Raw genomic sequence first — 20,004 nt, 5'->3', positions numbered from 1 at the left:
TACTCACCCTCTTTGCAGTCGTACTGATGATCCAATACAAGACACTGCGCATAGTGGCAATTTTTTTTTTTAATTTAGAGTACCCAATTCATTTTTTCCAATTAAGGGGCAATTGTCCTCGAACAATTATGTCCCTTCAATCAGAAAGGTTCCTCCAAGTAGGCCTCTTCTGAGCAAGGGTTTGCCAGGAATTGACGCTATGCTGCATTTCTTGAGGTAAGCCTTCAGGGTGTCTTTCTTTATCCTCCTCTTGTACTGGAACCTTCCTTGAGCTGGGTGAGGGTTTGTTTTGGCAGCAGGAAATCCATCTCAGACAGCATTTATTGGGACCGCTCCAGGGCCTTGAGGTGGCACCTGTACGTAGTCCACGTTTCTGAGCAGTATAGAAGAGTTGGGAGGCTGACTGCCTTGTGTACGAGGACCTTCGTGTCAGCACGGATGTCACAGTCATCAAAGGCTCTGTCCTTAGGCATCCGAAGGAAGCATTCGTGGATTGGACATGATATTGGATATCCGTATCAATGTCAGCCATTGGGGGTTGGTAAAGCTCTTTTCTTGAGGTTGAGGCCGAGACCGATTCTTCGGTTTGCTTCCGCAAAGGTGTCAATCACGGCTTGGAGATTCTCTTCTGAGTTTGGAGATGGCGATGTCATCTGCGGACTGAAGTTACAGGAGTGACTATACCTCAGAAATACTTTCTGAGACAGCCAGTGGTTCTGAAAAGCGCTGTGATTTTGAGCCTTTCTTTCTAAACTTAGCTGCCAGAATCTTGTCCCACATTAAGCCTGATCTCCTTTCTCACTGATCTACTCTGGTTCTCTGTCACCCAAAGCATGAGCCCACTCCAGTGCAGAAGGAGGCCATTTGGCCCATCAAATCTACACCAACCCTCTGAAAGAGTACCCTACCTAGGCTCATTTCCCCCGTCCCATCCCTGTAACCCTACGCATTGATAATGGTCAATTCACCTGGGAGGAAACCAGAGCATCTGGAGGAAACCCAGGCTGACATGGGAAGAATGTGCAAACTCCACGTAGAGAGTCACCCAAGGCCGGAATTGAAACCGGGTTCCTTTCGCTGTGAGGCAGCAGTGCTAACCACTGTGCAGCCTTCAGCCTTTTGCGATTGCCCCTATTCCCACCCCTTTTGACCTATCACTCGTGTCAAATCCTTCAGCTACCGCAGATATGCGGCTGGATTCTCCATTCCTGAGACTAAGTGTTGAGGCCGGGGCAGGATTCGTGGAGTTCCCCGACACCGAAACTGCCGCCACACCTGGACCGATTCAGCGACTGTTAAGGGGCCAGCAACAGCACCAGGTGGAACATAATCGATCCCAATGAAAAATGGTTCCGGATTCACCGGCTTCGCGATTGACACTCAGGAGACTGACAAGCTGCAGCCGCATATACACACTTTACTCCCCCCCCCCCCCCCCCCCCCCCCCCCCCACCACCAGCCCAGCCAACAAGATGGCAGCTAGGAAGTTGGCACCAGGCTTCACGGATGCCAAGCTGGGGCCCCTCCTGGACTATGTGGAGAGGTGGGCCACCTGTACTCCGGCCCGGGAAGGTGGCTGCCAGCCGCCGCGATTCGGTGTGCCTGGGCGCAGGTGGCAGAGGCGGTCTGCACCACCAGCCACACCATCTGAACTGGCCAGCAGTGCAGGAAAAAACTGCACCACCTCCTGAGAGCAGCCAGGATGAGTAGGCAGCACTGTGCCCCTGGCACCAACCCCCGTCACACACACCCGTGACCCCCCCCCCTCCCCACCCGCACCAGGAGAGCGGCCGGACACCCACCCTGCATCAATACAGGCCTCCATGGCCAGTTGCCACGGCCACTGAGATCACCAGAAACCCACCCCTGGGTTGCATGCATCGGACAGTCTAACACTAATTTTATGTTTCCCCCCTCAAGAGAACACCGTTCATAACCACTTGTAGCAGCTTGAAAATTGGAGGGGGACCGCCGGACCTGCGGCCCCTCTCAAGGCAGAGTAGCGGGTCCTGGACGTGATTGGCAGCCCTGAGGAAAAGGAAGTCACCGGGTGCAGGTCAGCCAGGCGAGGAATTGAGACCCCACTGAGTTGCGGTTCCATGTGACACGTGTGTTGACACTCTCCAACACCATCCCCACCCTCCCTCCTACTATCATCCCCATCCTCACCCCCACACTACCCTCACCTCCACACTACCCTCACCCCCCACACCACACTCACCTCCCCATCCCAGTCGGCGAACCTGGAGGCAATCAGAGCTTCTCTTGTGCGTTGGCCCTGGCGCACACGTCGTACGGCCTCCCGTGCCCCATGTCCTGTCCATCTCCCTCTCCCGCATCCTCCTCAGTAGACGAGGCGTGGCGTTCATCCTCCTCTTCCAGCACGTCGCCGCTCTGCTACGCGATGATGGCCTCCACGATGCGGGCTATCCTTCCAGCATCATACTGGAGGGCCCCTCCAGAGTGGTCCAAGCAGCTGAAGCACATCTTCAGGAGGCTGAAGCTGCACTCGGTCACGTCCCTGGTCGCTGCACGGGCGTCTTTGTAGCAGGTCTCCCTGTCGGCTGTGGCCTTCGTATGGACATAATCAGCCATGACTGCAGTGGAATACCCCTGCCACCCAGGAGCCAACCCTCCAACCTGGGGTGCGTTTTGAAGAGGCCGGGAATCATCAAGTGTGTCAGGATGAAGGCGCCATGCCCACTGCCCGGATATTGGGTGCAGACATGCATGATGCACAGCTGATGGTCACACACCAGCTGCATATTGATCGAGTGGAACCTCTTTCAGTTTGTGTAGAGTGGCCCGTCATCTGCAAGCGCTCATAGGGCAATATACATTCCGTCAATCACCCCCCCCCCCCACCCCCCCACCACCCCCCGCTGGACCCAGGGCATGTTGGTGATGCCAGCGAACCCCGCTGCCCGGGTATCTTAGAGGGCTCGGTCCACATTGAAGTGGATGTATTGCACGAACTGGGCATATAGGGCCTCCATGACAGCGCGGATGTACCTGTGCACTGAGCTCTGTGAGATCCCGGGCAGGACCCCACTAGGCACCTGGAAGTACCCCGTGGCATAAACGTTCAGAGGGACTATCACCTTGATGGCCACCGGAGCGGGTGTTCTCCCCATTCTCCCGCGGTGCCAGGGACGCCATGATCAGGCAGATATGTTGCACTGTCTCCCTGTTCAGCCGGAGTCTCCGACAGCATGCCCGGTCCGGCAGGTCCTCAAATGACCGCGCTGCCAATACACGAGGCCTCGTGCGGCACCTCCTATTGGGCGGCCAGCTCTCCACCTTCACGGCTGCCTCATGTTCCACTGCTACACGCTCCTCTGCTGCAGCTTCCTCCTCCTTGAGCAGTTCCAGCTAATAGAGCCGCAGGGCATCCCCCAGGGCTGCGGCGACTAGCGGGAAGGCCACCATTGCTGGTTGAATTCCAATATCAACTGTCTGCAGGGGGTGAAAGGCCAACATGTTAGCATGGTGCCTAGCCCCATGCCCAACCAGGTCCAAGAGGCTCCATGGTGCTCCCATTTGGCACTGTGGACTCTGACACTGTATGTAACCCCCACCCCCCACCCATCCCCACACCTCTGGCCCCGTCGGTGTCCAGCAGCATTGGGGGCCTCTAGCCCTGGCGCCCGTTCCTGCTGCCAGGGATACCATTGGCTGGAGTTGCCCTTGCCAGCAGTACGCTCCGCGGCATGGTTTGAGCCAGGGACAGAGTCTCACCAAGTTGAGTGTCCCTTCTTTAGTGGAGACATGGATTCTGATGGGGCAAGAGAAAGGAAGCTAGACGCAAATCCTCAATTCAAAAATAACTTGTAAAAATACATTTTGGTCAGAAGTATAAGGAGGCCACATACATTTTGGAAAAAATGTTTCGAAATGAGGACGTGGGAGAGGGAGATCTGGGGGAGATCTAGATACACATAACTAGAAGGAGCAATGCAGGTTACGGTGATCACCAAATAAAGAGCACTGGGCTTTATTTCCAAAGCTACACAGTTGATGGTCTAAGATATGTTAAACTTGTATAGAATCTTGGTTAGGCTATACTTGGGGGTTACTGTGAATAGTTCTGATCTCCATTTTATAAAAAGGATGGAAAGGCACTGGAGAAGTTGCAAAAAAAAAAAAAAAAGTTTGGGTAGCACAAGTGGATAGCACTGTGGCTTCACAGCGCTACAGTCCCAGGTTCAATTCCCCGCTGGGTCACTGTCTGTGCGGAGTCTGCACATTCTCCCCGTGTCTCCGTGGGTTTCCTCCCAATGCTCCGGTTTCCTCCCACAGTCCAAAGACGCACAGTTCAGGTGGATTGGCTATGACAAATTGCCCTTAGCGACCAAAATGGTTAGGAGGGGTTACTGGGTTACAGGGATAGGATGGAAATGAGGACTTAAATGGGTCGGTGCAGACTCGATGGGCCGAATGGCCTCCTTCTGCACTGTATGTTCTATGTTTACCAGAATGATAGCAGAGGTTATACCCATCAGGAAAGGTTTGCACAGGCTGGGGGTCTTTCTCTCATAAAAGATTGAGGGGTGATCAGATAGTGGTCAAAAGTGTGAACAGATTGTAGGGTTGAAGTAAAGATGTTTCCACTCGCAGGTGAGACCAGGGGGGGGTCCTAAACATTAGATGGTCATTAATAAACCAATGGGGAATGCAGGAGAAATGTCTTTGCCCAGAGAGTAAATACAATATGTTAGTGAGCTGAAGAGCAGTGGGAGGAGGTTCATGTGGACAATACACAATGGCATGCATCTGTTCACTGACCGGCCCATTTTTGCATTGCAAATATTGCATCACTTTGTAAATGTGTGAAGGAAAGCAGAGAAACAGCAACCTACATGAATGTCTTACAATGAGAAAAGTAAAGATTCACGAATGAAATTGGGATAAAATAAAAAGGGGACTTAAGTGCAGCTGTCTGAGGGGGTGATTTGATGTGCGAATTAGCATACCAGTGTAAACAGCAAGTGTTTACTTGTGTGACTTGGGGGGGAAATAATGGTGGATAGAATAGGTAACTTCTAAAGTGCAGAGATAAGGGAATTGGCACTTATTTGCTAAACAGCTGGATCCACAGGATTTGTAACATCAAAGGGAAAGAATAATGTATCCATAGCACAATAAATGAAGAAAGGGACACAATAGAAGCAGCTATCATCATAGCCAGACACCCAGATGCAGAAAGCAGGCTTTCCTGAAAACAAGTTGCTGCTAAAAGGTGCTGTGGAGAAATAACCTGTGGGTGGTAACTCCCTGCTGAATATATTTCAGAGTTCTATACTTTTGGATGATGTTATTTGGGAAAAAGGAGTGTTTCTCAGAGTTCAGGAAATGTAGGTAGTTGGGAACAAGGGGTAATTAATTTCATGAGATACCGTGTATCCAGCCACCAGTGTAGTTAAGTGTACTGTTGCAAAGCAGCCCCAACTTAATGGAGGAGGTCACCCTGCAATGGAGGGGGAGGGGGAGAAGAGGCAAATAAAATTGCAAAGAGGCCCCACCGTCAGCTGGTGCAGGCTTGGAACCTGCTTTTTGCCACAGGATCAGGGTCCTGACATCCGCATAAGTCCAAGCCATCACCTGCCCATCAGTAGAAATAAACAACAAAAGCAGGTGGGCCACCTTGCAAGTTGAGAAATTCTCCAATAAATTTGTGGGCAAGCTTTTATGCTCCAATCTTCCTCTTTGGAAAAATCTGAAGTTTTATTCAAATTGACTGAACTTCCAATGCAATTTATGTTTTTTAAAACACAACAGGCTAACACCATATTCAATTACATTTAGTCACATCTACAAATGACCATTTATAAGGGAACTGAAATATTTTGAATACTTTGAAAGTAGTTGATGGTACCCTGTTCCCTTTGCCCAATCAAATTTAAATGTAAAATTAATTTCCATTTTCTCCTGAAAATCGACATAAGCATTTTTACAGAATCAGTTGGACGAAAATCTCTTAAAAACATTCAAGTGTATTTTAAACTTCTTCCGCTCACCCAGCAGTTTCACAAGCCAAATACAAAGTGTTTTCTTCATTTTATGAAGCAGGATTTAATCAATCTCCAATTCTTCCATTTTACCCAATTCTTTGAACCCCTCAATCCCCACAATGTATTCCATCCATCAGTTTGCTTAGTTTCCGAGACTTTTAATCTTTAAAACCAAATGTAATATTCCAAGGATTGTCTTGACTTCATATGTCCTCCATATTTCTTACTCCACAATTGCAGCTGGCAGTCTACCAGTCACTCATGGCTCAGTCGGTAGGCACATTCACCCAAGTCAGAAGAATGTAGATTCAATTCCCACTCCAGAGACTCGAGATTCCACTCCTATGCATTAAGGGAACACTGCAATGCCAGAGGGGCTGTCTTTCATCAGATCTCTAATGGGTCACTCTGTGTGGAGTCTGCACGTTCTCCCCCTATCTGTGTGGGCTTCCCGGTCCGGGTGCTCCAGTTTCCACCCAACAAGTCCCGAAAGACATGTTTATTAGGTGAATTGGACATTCTGAATTCTACCTACCTCAGTGTATCCAAACAGGCGCCGGAGTGTGACGACGAGGGGATTTTTGCAGCAACTTCATTGCAGTGTAATGTAAGCCTACTTGTGACATAATAAATATTATTATTAGCAACAGAGTATTTGAGGCCTTTTACCAGAAACTTTAGCAATCAGAACCAGTGCCGGGGTCAAGGTGGGAAGGTTATTTCTGGATAGGTTGGAGTTTCTGAGAGTAAAGCAGATAAGTGTGCAGAGGCTAAGTGCCCCAATCGGGATGCAAGAGGTGATGACGTTTGTGGGGGAAATGCAGACTGGGAAGGCCCCGGGCCCAGCCAAATTCCATAAGCGGTCTGGGTTCCTTGGTGACGGGGATGTAGAACAAGGCGCTGGAGAAGGGCGAGCTCCCCCCCCCCCCCCCCCCCCCCCCCCCAGGTTGTCACAGGCATCTACACTCATCCTAAAGAAGGACAAAGACCCCTATAGTGTGGGTCATATCGGCCGATTTCGCTACTGAACATTGATGCGAAATGTTGGCGAAGGTGCTGGCTACACAGATAGAAGAGGGTTGTGTGACAGGAGTGATAGGAGAAGACCAGATGGGGTTTGTAAAGGGCAGGCAGTTTTGGCGAATTTACAGAGGTTATTGGATGCGATCATGATGCCTACAGTGAGGAAGGAGGTGGAAGTGGCGGTATATATGATTGCAGAGAAGGCACTTGACCAGGTGGAGTGGGCACACTCACTCAATCTGTTGGAACTGTTCGGGTTTGGACATGGATTTGTAGACTGGGTCAGATTATTGTATAAGGTCCCGGAGGGCAAGTGTCCTGACTAATGATGTCAGTTCAGAGTAATTTGCGTTGCAGCGTGGGACGAGACAGGGGTACCCACTCTCCCCATTGCTCTTTGCCCTTGAGATCAAGCCATTGGCTTTGGCTTTTCGGATCACTGGGAATAGAGGAGTGTTGAGCAGGGGGGGAGGGGGGGGTGCTGGCAGGATAACAGGGATCATGAGAGAATTTAGTACCTTCTTGGGATACAAACTTAATATGCCAAAACGGGAGGCGCTTCCGATAAAACACCAGGGGGCAGGATGCAAGTCCAAATAAGCTACCATTCCAGTTGGTGGGGTTGAGTTTCCATTACCTGAGGATGCATGTGGCAAGAAGCAGAGTTCAGCTCCATAAGTTGACGAGGCTTGTGGAGGGAATGAGGGTGGACATTAGGATATGGGATTTGATATCACGGTCACTGACTGGGAGAGTCCAGACAGTGAAAATGGCAGTCTTATGAAATTCCTGTTCGTGTTTCAAAATCTCCCAATTTTCTTCCAATGTCATTTTGTTAGGAAAGTGAATAAGATGAATGAGCTTCCTATGGGCAGGAAAGACACCTTGAACCAGGACAGTGTAAGGGAACCACGGAACATTGGTGTCAGCGCCTCTGCCGTTCTTGCCAGATACTCCTCAAATCCAATGGTGGTTTCTGCGCTGAGGGTGTGGAACCAGTGCCAGCAGCACTTTGGCAGGACACGTACATGACGGCACCAATCTGAGACAACTACAGATTTGTGCCATCAAGACGAGACACTAGGTTTCGAGCGTGGGACCAGTTGGGGATTGGGTGTTTTGGAGGCCTGTTTGTTGGGGGGGGGGGTTTGCGGACTTGTCAGAGCTAGAAGAGGGATATCAGTTGCCGAAGGGGAATGGGTTTCAAGTACGTACAGATCAGGGCCTTCCTGAGAAAGGAGCTGGGTTAGTTTCCGAGGACAAGATTGGGAAAGACAAGGTCTCGGACATTTATGCGGAGCAGAGTAAAACGGAGGAAGCACCAGTGGAGGAAATTCGGCAAAAGTGAGCGGAGGAACTTGGTGGGGTTGAGGGGGTCCCCACGCAGGATTAACGCATCCTTGTCATATGCAATATTAAACCTAATACAGTTTAAGGTGGTGCATAGGGCACATATTATAATAATAATCTTTATTAGTGTCACAAGTAGGCTTACATTAACATGGCAATGAAGTTACTGCAAAAATCCCCCAGTGGCCACACTCCAGCGCCTGTTTAGGTACACAGAGGATTTAGAATGTCCAATTCACCTAATAACCACTTCTTCTTCGGGACTTATGACGATGTCCAGGACGAGTCGATTCTTCCCGGGGGGTAGATGACCAATGTAGGCGATGTGCTGGGACACCAGTGAACCATACCCACATATTCTGGCCATGTCAGAGGCTGCTGGGGTTCTGGGAGGGGGTCACAGGAGTATTATCAAAGGTTTTGGGAGTGCTGGGAACATCAAGCCCGTGGGTAGCAATTTTTGGAGTGTTGAAAGATCTGGGTGCTCAGTTGGGGAAAGAGGCTGACGCAGTGGCCTTAGCCTCCCTGCTAGGTCGGAGGAGGATCTTTCTGAGTTGGCGGGATTCAAAGCCACCAAGAGTAAGGTCATAGGCGAGTGACCTGGCGGAATTTCTTCACTTAGAAAAGATTGAGTTTGCCATTAGGGAGATGGACGAGGGGTTCTGCACGTGATGGAAGCTGGTCATAGACTTCTTTAAAGTGTACCAAAACTTCAGCGGGGGTGGGGGGTCCTTTTTTCTCTCATTCTTTTCCTTGTTAGCAGAGGGTGGTGGTCAAAGGTTACACTGGATAAGAGGGGGTGAAGGATGTATGCTGGACTGTGTAAAGTTAGCGGTCGGCATGTTATTACATTGTTGTTGAGTAACAAGTCTGATTTTTCTATATATTTGAAAATACCTCCAATAAACTCTCTTTAGATTAGACTTAGGCATCGGTTTGTGATATCTTACGATCCATAAATTGGCTACCACATTTCCTACATTGCAACAGTAATTACAATTCAAAAGTAACTAATTGCCTGTGCACTGCTTTGGAATACCGTGAGGTTGTGAAAGGTGCTATGGCAAGAGCAAAACCACATGCTGCACAAGACCTTTATCCCACTGACAGCCCACTCTTCAAATACTTATATCGACGAATTGGTACAGTTCCCTTTGAATTCAAACTAGTTGTGGTAGCTAATAAAGTTACACCAATGTATTTAACACAAGTGTTGTAAACATTTATTTTGTTCTTTACAAATTCCCTTTCATCTTCAAATTACAGCAACTTTTTACAGTTTCAGGATTGATTGCCTCCATCTGGAAATTCTGGCTTTGGCGCTTCCAAATTGTTATTAACCCATCAAGTAGCCCCTGAAAAAAAAATCAGATAATTAAAAAAACATGATATCACATCAATATCATCCATTCCCTTTCTGTGGGGCGGCACGGTAGCACTGTGGTTCGCACTGTTGCTTCACAGTGCCAGGGATCCGGGTTCGATTTCCAGCTCCAGGTCACTGTCCATGTGGATTCTCCTCGTGTCTGCGTGGGTCTCACCCCCACAACCCAAAGATGTGCCTGCTGGTGAATTGGCCACGCTAAATTGCCCCTTAATTGGGAAAAACAAGAATTGGGTACTTTAAATTTATTTTTTAACAGGAGAGTCTGCCAAATCAGTAATACTTGGGATATTTGTACCATACAACCAAGCTCATTGGGAACTGGATGTGGCTGTCCAAGCTTGCTTTAGCTCAGATACTTTCATATAATTATATCATAACTTTCAACTTTGCTCCAACTGAGCTATCCTATTGGATGCTGAATATTTGACCAATTAACAGTAGAATACCCTATCACTCAATCCTAAAATTCGCGTGCAACAGCCGGCTTTTAATAATGCCAGCTGCGAGCGGCCTTCAAAATGGCCAGGAACAGAAAATAAATTTGGCTGCACTGCGCATGCGTGCCCGATCATTGGTGCGCATGCGCAAAACTATGCGCCCCGATGATCGGGCATTCATGCGCAGTGCGCCCGCATTTTTTTTTTTTTATATGGTCGCAGCCTTTTTTCCCCCTGGTTCGGGGGGCCAAAGGGACAGCCTGTGTGGGTCGCGAAGGTCGGCCGGTTGGTAAAAATAGGTCCCCAGAAAAAAAGTTTGAAAAACACTGCAAAACTGGATCCAATTATCCACTGCACCAAAGGTACAGAACTAACAATATCCTCCACAGTTAATTACTTAAGTATTTATTGTGGGGACATAGTCAGTATTTCCTGCCAATTGAAGCCTAAATTGGTCTTCACCTTAGCCTAACAGCATCTATCCAAACATTTGCACCGCTTCAATCTATAGATACAGCACCTAGCACAAACAGACAGACAGCCAACACAGAAACTCCTTCAAAATCCTATGTGCTTTGATATTTGGACTGGATGGGGAAGGAGGCTCTGTTGGCCCATCTCTCCTGTTTTCTCCACATTGGCTTCTCAAGAGGCAAATATTCTTATCAAATTCCTGGAGCAGATTGATGCTGGCAATCTTGCATGTGGTATTGTACTTTCTTTGTGGTTGAGACAATGTCATTGAAGACCACAGTGGCCTTAAAGGCTAGGGAAGTCAAGATTTCAGTTGGCTCTTCCATTTCTTTTGTGAAGTGGCAGCTGCTGGAAGATGATAGAGAGAGGGCACTGTGGTAACTTGACCACCAAAAGGTAGCTACCAAAAGTTCCCCTTCTTTAATAATATAAAAATAAAAAAGTTTAAAATATTGTATGGACTCAAAAATTGGAGCGGCTAGTTAAACATTGAAACAAGTTCTATGCCCGCTTTGAACAGTCAGCCAATGCATCAGTGCCACCTGCCCCAACAGCCATGGACACACCCATGTCCACTATTACAGCCTCGGTGGTAAGAGCTGCCTTCTTGAAAGAGAATCCCCGAAAAGCAACAGGCCCCGACGGAGTCTCTGGGTGAGCACTGAAGAGCCTGTGCAGACCAGCTGGCGAGTATATTCGCAGACATCTACAACACCTCACTCCTCCACTCCAAGGTCCCCACCTCCTTCAAGAAGATCACCATAATATCAGTACCAAAGAAGAACAAGGTCGCCTGCCTCAACGACTACCGACCGGTGGCCCTGACGTCTGTTATCATGAAATACTTCGAGCGGTTAGTCACTAGACGGATCAACGCCTGCCTCCCAGACGGTCTCGATCCATTGCAGTTCGACCATCATTGCAACCGGTCCACAGCAGATGCTATCTCCCTGGCTCTACAATCAACATTCGGTTACCTTGACAACAAGGACATCTACATGAGACTGCTGTTCATAGACTACAGCTCCACCTTCAACACCATTATCCCGACAAAACTTATAACCAAACTCTGCAATCTTGGATTTGACACCTCCCTGGATTTGACACCAGCTGGATACTTGACTTCTTCACTGACAGACCGCAACCTGTCCAGATAGGCAACAGCACCTCCTCCACAATAGTCCTCAATAGCCGCACAATGATGTATGCTCAGTCCTCTACTGTACTCCCTATACACACGACTGTGGTAAGATTTAACTCCAACTCAATCTATAAGTTTGCGGATGATACGATTGTGGTGGGACGTACCTCAAACAACGACGAATCAGACTGCAGAAGGTAGATAAATCACTTGTTTGCATGGTGTACCGAAAACAACCTCTCTCTAAATGTCAGAAAGACCAAGGAACTGATCATCGACTTCAGGAAGCGTAGCACGACACACACTCCCGTCTGCATCAATGGCTCCGAAGTGGAAATGGTCGATAGCTTTAGGTTCCTGGGAGTCACCATCACCAACAGTCTGTCCTGGTCCACTCACATTGATGCAATAGCCAAGAAAGCCCAACAAAGTCTCTACTTCCTACGGAAGCTAAAGAAATTCAGCATGTCTGCATAGACTCTCACAAACTTCTACAGATGTACCATAAAAAGCATCCTATCCGGCTGCATCACAGCCTGGTTTGGCAATTGCTCGGTCCAAGATCGCAAGAAATTGCAGAGTGTGGAGAACTCAGCCCAACGCATCACACAAGCTTGCCACCTGCACATTGATTCGGTCTACACCTCCCTCTTCCTCAGGAAAGCAGACAGCATTATCAGAGAACCCTCCCACCCAGGCTTTGCCTACTTCCAGACTCTTCCATCAGGCAAAGATACAGAAATCTGAAGACCCGCACATCCAGACATAGGAACAGCTTCTTCACCACAGCTACTAGACTCCTCAACGGCTCTCCCTCGGACTGATCGGTTCCCTGTAAGAACACTATTCATGACATCCTATGCTGCTCTTGCTCATGTATTTGCTTTGTTTGGCCCCTTGTTCCGCACTATAACCAATCACTTTGTCGATGTACCATTTGTCAATGCACTCTGTCGATTATTCTTTTTGTCTACTATGTACGTACGGTGTACATTCCCTTGGCCGCAGAAAAATACTTTTCACTGTACTTTGGTACAAGTGACAATAAATCAAATCAAAATAACAGTAACAGGATAGAATTAGAACTAACGGCAGTTAAATACAAATATACACAAGTAACAACTAATGACTTCACAGCACTTACTGATGACATGAGCAACAGATTTAAACAAGATGCAGCATAATAATAATGATTCTCTTAATGGAAAAGGATATCTCACCTCTCTTTATGGAGAGTATTTGAGAACCGCTACTGAACCCAGCAGGTCTCTCTAAACTAATAGTTAGGTTTGTGCCTACAAATCACCCAGGTGAAAGTTATACTGCCCAGAAATACATTACATGTAACCAATCAGTGTTACTTCTTTTACACAAACTTATCTGGCTAATTTTCCTTTAACATGATAAAAGTTCTAAGCTAGAAAAATTAAAATGCATTGAGTCAAAGGATAAACTGCAACATGTATCATCCAAAATAAAAAGGCAACTATACAGCAATTGGTAAAAGTTGGAAGACTACTACTTACGGCAGTTTCATTCTCATGAAGACTCTGGCCATAAAGAAGCTCAACAGCACACTGACGAAACCAATGAACAAAAGCAGGAATCTATTCAGTTTTGGAATGTTGGGGGCGTTTGAACGATCCAAGATTATGAATCCTAGTCCTCCCATTGTAAACAGAAAACTAGAAGCAAGACCTTCCATAATGTACTGTCCATTCACTCTGAAAGGGGAAAAGAAACATCTTCAGCTCCAATCTACTGTGGCTCCAAGACAAGAAAAGTATGGGAACAGGTCATTTTAAATGTAGCAGCAACTCTTAAAAGGACTTGCAAATGAAAGATTTAGGTGTGAAAGTAGCAGACCCATGTGGGCCCAATTTTGATTACAAATCACAAAAAAGGTTATTTTTTTCCGAATAACAATCTTACTTTGCAATATGCACAACGGCCCAGGCTCACGGACGGCATGGTGGCGCAGTAGTTAGCACTGTTGTCTCACGGCACTGAGGATCCGGGTTCAATCCCGGCCCCGGGTCACTGTCCGTGTGGAGTTTGTGCATTCTCCCAGTGTCTGCATGGGTCTCACCCCCACAACCCAAAGATGTGCAGGTTAGGTGGATTGACCACGCTAAATTGTCCCTTAATTGGAAAAACAATAACTGGTTACCCTAAAATTTATTTTTTTAAAACAAGGAGGCTGGGGAAATTTTGAAAAACTAGCAAAACAAAGGGGCAATGGGAAGGGGGAAGAAATCAGCTGCAATGATTTTACAACAAGGTGTTTCTTCACTGACCCAATGAGTTTATCAATCAATGCCCTCACATACGAACCAAAATAAAGGTCCAAAATTCACTGTTGGCCTCTGTGCCCTTGGGTAAGAAGAAAAATACAAGAGCCCTGCAAGATGGGATGTGTGCCTAGCCAACAGGCAAGAACAGAATCAGATAAATTGTGATGCCAATCTGAAATAAACAGCTGACACAAAATATTATAGGGTCATAGGATGTATATTAATCCATAATAGTCCAGTTAGGCAACAGGCATTAGGAAACCACAATCAAGCAATGGTTCAAAGTCTTCGGAGGAGAAAAGGGAGAAAACCGGGCAGCACGGTAGCATTGTGGATAGCAGAATTGCTTCACAGCTCCAGGGTCTCAGGTTCGATTCCGACTTGGGTCACTATCTGTGCGGAGTCTGCACGTCCTCCCCGTGTGCGCGTGGGTTTCCTCCGGGTGCTCCAGTTTCCTCCCACAGTCCAAAGATGTGCGGGTTAGGTGGATTGGCCGGGATAAATTGCCCTTAGTGTCCAAAATTGCCCTTAGTGTTGGGTGGGGTTGCTGGGTCGTGGGGATAGGGTGGAGGTGTTGACCTTGGGTATGGTGCTCTTTCCAGGAGCCGGTGCAGACCCGATGGGCCGAATGGCCTCCTTCCGCACTGTAAAGTCTATGATAATCTATGAAACAATTAAAAGGCAGTAGTGTCACTCAGACATACCTGTATGCTAGGAAAGCTACAGGCCTCTGGTGGCCATGTTCATCTGTCATTGATCCCACACTTGGAGGCTCCACAATAACATCATAAATGATACCTAATAAAGCATTAAATATTTTATAAACATAACAGCAATGTGCAGAGAACTCTATACACCCTTTTTGTGTATTTAAAATCAAAAGCAATATTGGGAGAAAACTTAGACTGACTTTCCCTGTAATTGAAAGCCAAATGATTCACAGCCCCAGTACTTAGTACTCTAGTATGCTGTGGAAATGTCTCCCCTCTGATCACACTGCTTCAGCAAGCACCAGCAAATCTTCATTCCCTCATCAAGAGATTGCAAATACACGTCTAGAGGTTCTTTGACCGTGGATGAGGAGAATACACTGAATCGCAGACAAGTTTAATTTATTCCTCACCCAGTGTGCAGACAGAAGTCCAGAGAAGCAGGCACCCTCTGCGCAAAATTATTATTTCCTGACCTTCACCCACGTTGAATCAGCTAAAACTGGCATAGTCAAGGACAGAAGTCAGGACCCTCCTGTTCAGCTATTCAATGCTTTAACCAACTAAGTCATCAACATCTCAAATACAATCACTTTAAAGGTCCCATTATAAATTGGTTTTCTCAAATGTGGAGCCAAAAGGAGGTTCTTAACAAAGACCTCCTCCAATAACTCATTTGGTAAAGACATTGCCCTATTTAGCTATCAGACCAGAATGTCCAAGGTTAAATCTCCATCTCTGCTGAGATGGTTGATCCGGGTTAATCGAGGGCCAGATTCACAGGTTGCGCACCCAGAGCTGGGAAAGGGAAAAGAACACTAATCAGTTATGGTGTGGCATTCAGCAGACAAGATCCAGCTCAGTTGTCAACTGTTTCCTCTTCTCAAGTTCAGCAGACTGTCAAAATGCACCATCTAGGCTGGCACCGTGAACTTTAGTTAAGCATCAGGCTGCAGCTTAATTTACACTCAGCCTTCATTTGATTGCTCTGTTAAGTAAAATAGTAAAGGTGGTTCCGACAGCAATTCTGTCTACGGGTGTTATTTGTATAGGCTTCTAGAGTGAATTTGTTAGTTGAAGCTCAAGGAATTGAAGATAAATTATTAACTGATTAGGGAATTAGCTGAATGGCTACTCTGGTAGGATGTGACAATGGTGCCCCACAAGAATCAGTATTGGGGCCTCAATTACTCACTTTCTACTAATGACTTAGATATGATAGAGGGCCACACACACCAACTTGTCAATGACAGATGGCATTGTGAGCACTTCAGCTGGAAGTAAAAAAACATAGATCATAGAATCATATAATCCCTACAGTGCAGATAACTTGATAATGGGCAAAACTATGGCAAATGGATTTCAAAGTAGGCAAATATGAAGTCATGCACTTTCAATCGAAAAGGATAAAACAAAGTATTTTCTAAATGCTGAAAAGCTACAAACAGTGCCCATTCACTGGGTGGCACAATAATTAGCACTTTTGCCTCACAGGGCCAGGGACCTGCATTCCACTCCAGCCTTGGGTGACTTTATGTGGAGTTTACATGTTCTCCCGGTGTCTACGTGGGTTTCCTTCAGGTGCTCCGATTTCCTCCCACGGTCCAAAGAAGTGCCGGTTAGGCAGATTGGCCATGCTAGAAAATTGCCCAAGTGTCCAATAATGTGCAGGTTAGGTGGGATTATGGGGATAGGGCAGGAGAGTGGGCCACAATAGGATGCTCTTTCAGAGGGTCGGTGCAAACTCAGTGGGCCAAATGGCCCCTTTCTGCATTGTAGGTATTCTATGGATCCAAATACATTTCAGAGTCCAGTTTTATATTTCATTAAAATGTCATAAACAGGTACAGAAAACGGTTAATGGGAGCAATCACCACATTGGAAGGTATGCACCATTTTACCATGGCTTTAACCTCTTCGCCCCCATTTTCTAGCTTATTCATCCACCGTGTTTTCCTTGTATAAACAGAGGCACCAAGTTTAATGATTAAGCTGAGCCAAATCTGTTGGTTTTCTCCTGTATTTCTGTACTCATGTCTGCTGAGGCGCTTGTGATGTGCTATGGCAGTTTTGAGTGTTTGTAACACTTTGTTAAAATAGAAAAACGCTAATAAAAATATTTAAGAACACTAATGGAATACATGCATTTAGATCCAGGGATTGGGAAGTAGTGGATAGAAGTCATATTCAGCTGTACAAAGCCCTTGTTAGATCATATTTAGAGCAGAGATGTAGTTCAGGGCAAAATATTTAGGAAAATGTATTGGCCTTTGAGGGCATGCAATACAGATTTAGCAGAACGATAGCTGGACTCCCATGGGCGAAATCATGAGGAGAAATTAAACAAACAAATATTGTAAATCCTGGAATTTAGATGGGTTATGAGGCCATTATTAAGGGGAACCAAATAGGCTTTTCACAGTAACTTCATTGAAGCCTTCTTGTGACAATAAGCGATTTTCATTTAATTTCATATCAGATAGAATCTACCAAATTGTGGAATCTAGGACAACATGATTACAACCTAAAAGTTAGGGCTCTCAGGAGTGAAATTAAGAATCACTTCTATACACAAAAGAGGTTTGGAAGTTTGAAACTCTCTTCCACAAATGGCAACTGGCTGAGGTAATTGTTAATTTCAAATCTGTGACCAAGATTCCTGTCAGGTGGGGGAGGCGCAGGGAAGAGGAGAGAGGAGGGGGTCATCACTCTCCACAAAGCACCTACAATGGTTAAATAAGTCACAGAAAAGGTTTGAATCTTTTGAGGTCTCATAAAAGACAAATTTAAATATTTCTCAAAAAAATTAAAGTCAATATCCAATCCTATAGCAAAACAACCTTTCAAGAACTAGCAATAAAGTTCCATACTGAATTAAGACACCATGGCACAGTGGTTAGCAGTGCTGCCTCAGAGACAGGAACCCAGATTAGATTCCAGCCTTGGGTGACTGCGCCGTTTGCATGTTCTCAGAGTCTGGGTGGGATTTCCTCCGGGTGTTCTGGTTTCTTCCCAGAGTCCAAGGATGTGCAGGTTAGGTGGGGTTACAGGGATGGGGGGAGTGGAATGGGCCTAGATCGGGTGCGCTTTCAGAGGGTCAGTGCAGACTCAATTGACTGAATGGCCTCCTTCTGCACTGTAGGGATTCTATGGAACTCACAAAGTAAGACTCCCTCCTTCAAGAGTTAATCCCCAATATAAGCAGTGTCAAGTCAGGTCTCAGCCCCAGGTTTATAGTATATACAGTATGCAGAAAATAAAATTGATTACATTAAAAACTAACTTTAAATAACACCAGTGTCAAAAAACTTCGGGACCGGCATCAATTTGAATCAGTTTAGTAAAATGCACTTCTATGGCAATCTTCACAAGAGGTTTCAACCCCCGGCTTCTCTGTCTTGGCGAACAGTGAAGGATGGGAAGGGTTTCAGAGCGGAGGGACTTAGTGGACACTGTTGCTGGGGACGGTCCCTGTGCGCTGCTGCTGGCTGGCTGGCTGGCTCACTCACCGCCGGTGATGAGGAAGTAGGAGATGATGACCAGCGCGTACACGGTCATGGCGGACGGCATGTGCAGCCATCCCGGCTTCTTAAGCTTCACATTGGGACACTCCAGCACTTTAAACGGCAGCCCGAACACCGTCTCCATATCCGAGCACTGACCCCCCCACCGCAACGTGTCCCGGAAACACCGACAATCAGTTCCGGTACGCTGCCCTGCATCACCGCCAGTTGGTGATCACGTGGGCCCGTCGGTGGCGATCACGTGATCTGCGCTTTACGACCGGGCGGGGCTGCCCCGTGATGACGTCACAATGGCTATTGACACTCCCTTCTCCGGCACTGAGCTGTCACGTGTTATCTGGGCTATTGGGTTGTTGATTCCAATCGTTATCAGATTCCATTCACAACCACAGGCAGGAAGATGTAAATTGTCCCAGGCTGCACCCCCTTTTTAGTTTTCTGAGAAATCTGTTACTTTTTGGCTGCACTTCAGCCTCACACTCCTGAACTTTGAGGGGAAGGAGGATGACCCCCTGGTGTGATTCCTCCTGGGCCTAGCCATGCTGACCATTAATAGGTCCAGGCAGTGGGCAGTTGAGGGGGTGATCCACCCCGACTGTCTCTTCCACAGCTATGTTCGCTGCTGGGTAACCCTGGAAAGGGAGCAGGCGGTGTGTCCTGGCACCATCGAGGCCTCCATGCCCAGTGGGTACCGTGGGGACTAGGGTAGATTATTTACCCCTTTCATGGCGTTTTGTTTTGATGCAAACTTCCATCCTAGCAGGGGTATGTTCAGAGGGGAGTCCATCGTACACCTGAGCATCCTCAAGACCTTGTGTGCCATTGAGGCAGAGCACCGCTGATTGAAGGCGATGGATGGTATTGGCCACAAACTGGATGCCCACCAACACATCTGTTCAAAAGGGGTCTCCGGTCTGCCAGCTGCGCTTTCCTGGTCGGCATGCCCTTGCCAGCTGCGGGATAGTCCATTCCCGCCACCTGACAAAGGGATTTCTCATTGTGGCCACCCCGCTGGGAGACCCGCGGGCATGGGTGCACTGCTGGTGCAACGGATAATCCCGCCCCACATCAGTACTTAGAAAATGCCTCACTCCACATGTTTTACCGGAAATACAATTCTCTTTAGTGACCTCAACGTTTTGTCATCACCAAACGTAAAGCAAGTAGTACTTTTATATTCCTTAACCCAGTATTAATCCTCCTCACTTCAGTGAATCAAGGTAATGTTTTAACCAACCTGTTCTATGTATTATCAAAGTGCAAGCACTATCGAACACTGCTCAGTTAAACAAGTCTGCAACTAACACATTCATCACAGGACTAAAACTTCTAGTGCCCAGCATAATTTGTTTGGGTTCATCATTATCTTCATCCTCTTCCTCAGTACTCTCTGTGTCATGTGACATTTCAAGGTCACTCGCTCTCATGTTTTGACAGTTCCAATGACACTTCAAGTCATTTCCAAAGCACGGATTAATTGTTCCTTGGGCATTCCTGAGACTCATTCACTTATGGCTGTACCAATTCTATTTCTGCCACTTTAATAAAGACATGGGGAGTCCACACCATGCAAAATAAGAAACAAAATTTTATTTACACAAACAAAATGAATAATATACACTCAGTAATCCTGAGCACTGAGATCAGTGCTTT

At 47.0% G+C, this 20,004-nt stretch overlaps 1 protein-coding gene across 1 annotated transcript; it reads right to left on the bottom strand.

Moving 5' to 3' along the window:
• Positions 1-9,582: 9,582 nt before the first annotated feature.
• On the bottom strand, positions 9,583-18,530 carry ostc (oligosaccharyltransferase complex subunit). Its single transcript, XM_072496371.1, has 4 exons — positions 18,337-18,530; positions 14,822-14,915; positions 13,350-13,547; positions 9,583-9,739 (listed from the first exon to the last, which is right to left on the bottom strand). The coding sequence occupies exons 1-4, from the start codon at positions 18,473-18,475 to the stop codon at positions 9,721-9,723; spliced, it is 450 nt and encodes a 149-aa protein (XP_072352472.1). The 5' UTR covers positions 18,476-18,530; the 3' UTR covers positions 9,583-9,720.
• Between the last annotated feature and the right edge of the window lie 1,474 nt (positions 18,531-20,004).

Source organism: Scyliorhinus torazame, chromosome 3, assembly GCF_047496885.1.
Source record: "Scyliorhinus torazame isolate Kashiwa2021f chromosome 3, sScyTor2.1, whole genome shotgun sequence".
Lineage (NCBI taxonomy): Eukaryota > Metazoa > Chordata > Chondrichthyes > Carcharhiniformes > Scyliorhinidae > Scyliorhinus > Scyliorhinus torazame.
The sequence above is the reverse complement of the archived record's forward strand: the minus strand, read 5'-3'. Positions and strand labels throughout refer to the sequence as shown.

Excerpts from the sequence above, each read along its gene's own strand:
- ostc (XM_072496371.1), bottom strand. The coding sequence starts at position 18,475 with ATGGAGACGGTGTTCGGGCTGCCGTTTAAAGTGCTGGAGTGTCCCAAT. Across the intron at positions 14,916-18,336 it reads CTACTTCCTCATCACCGGCG|GTATCATTTATGATGTTATT; the intron begins GTGAGTGAGCCA and ends ATGCTTTATTAG. Across the intron at positions 13,548-14,821 it reads GTAGCTTTCCTAGCATACAG|AGTGAATGGACAGTACATTA; the intron begins GTATGTCTGAGT and ends TTCCCCTTTCAG.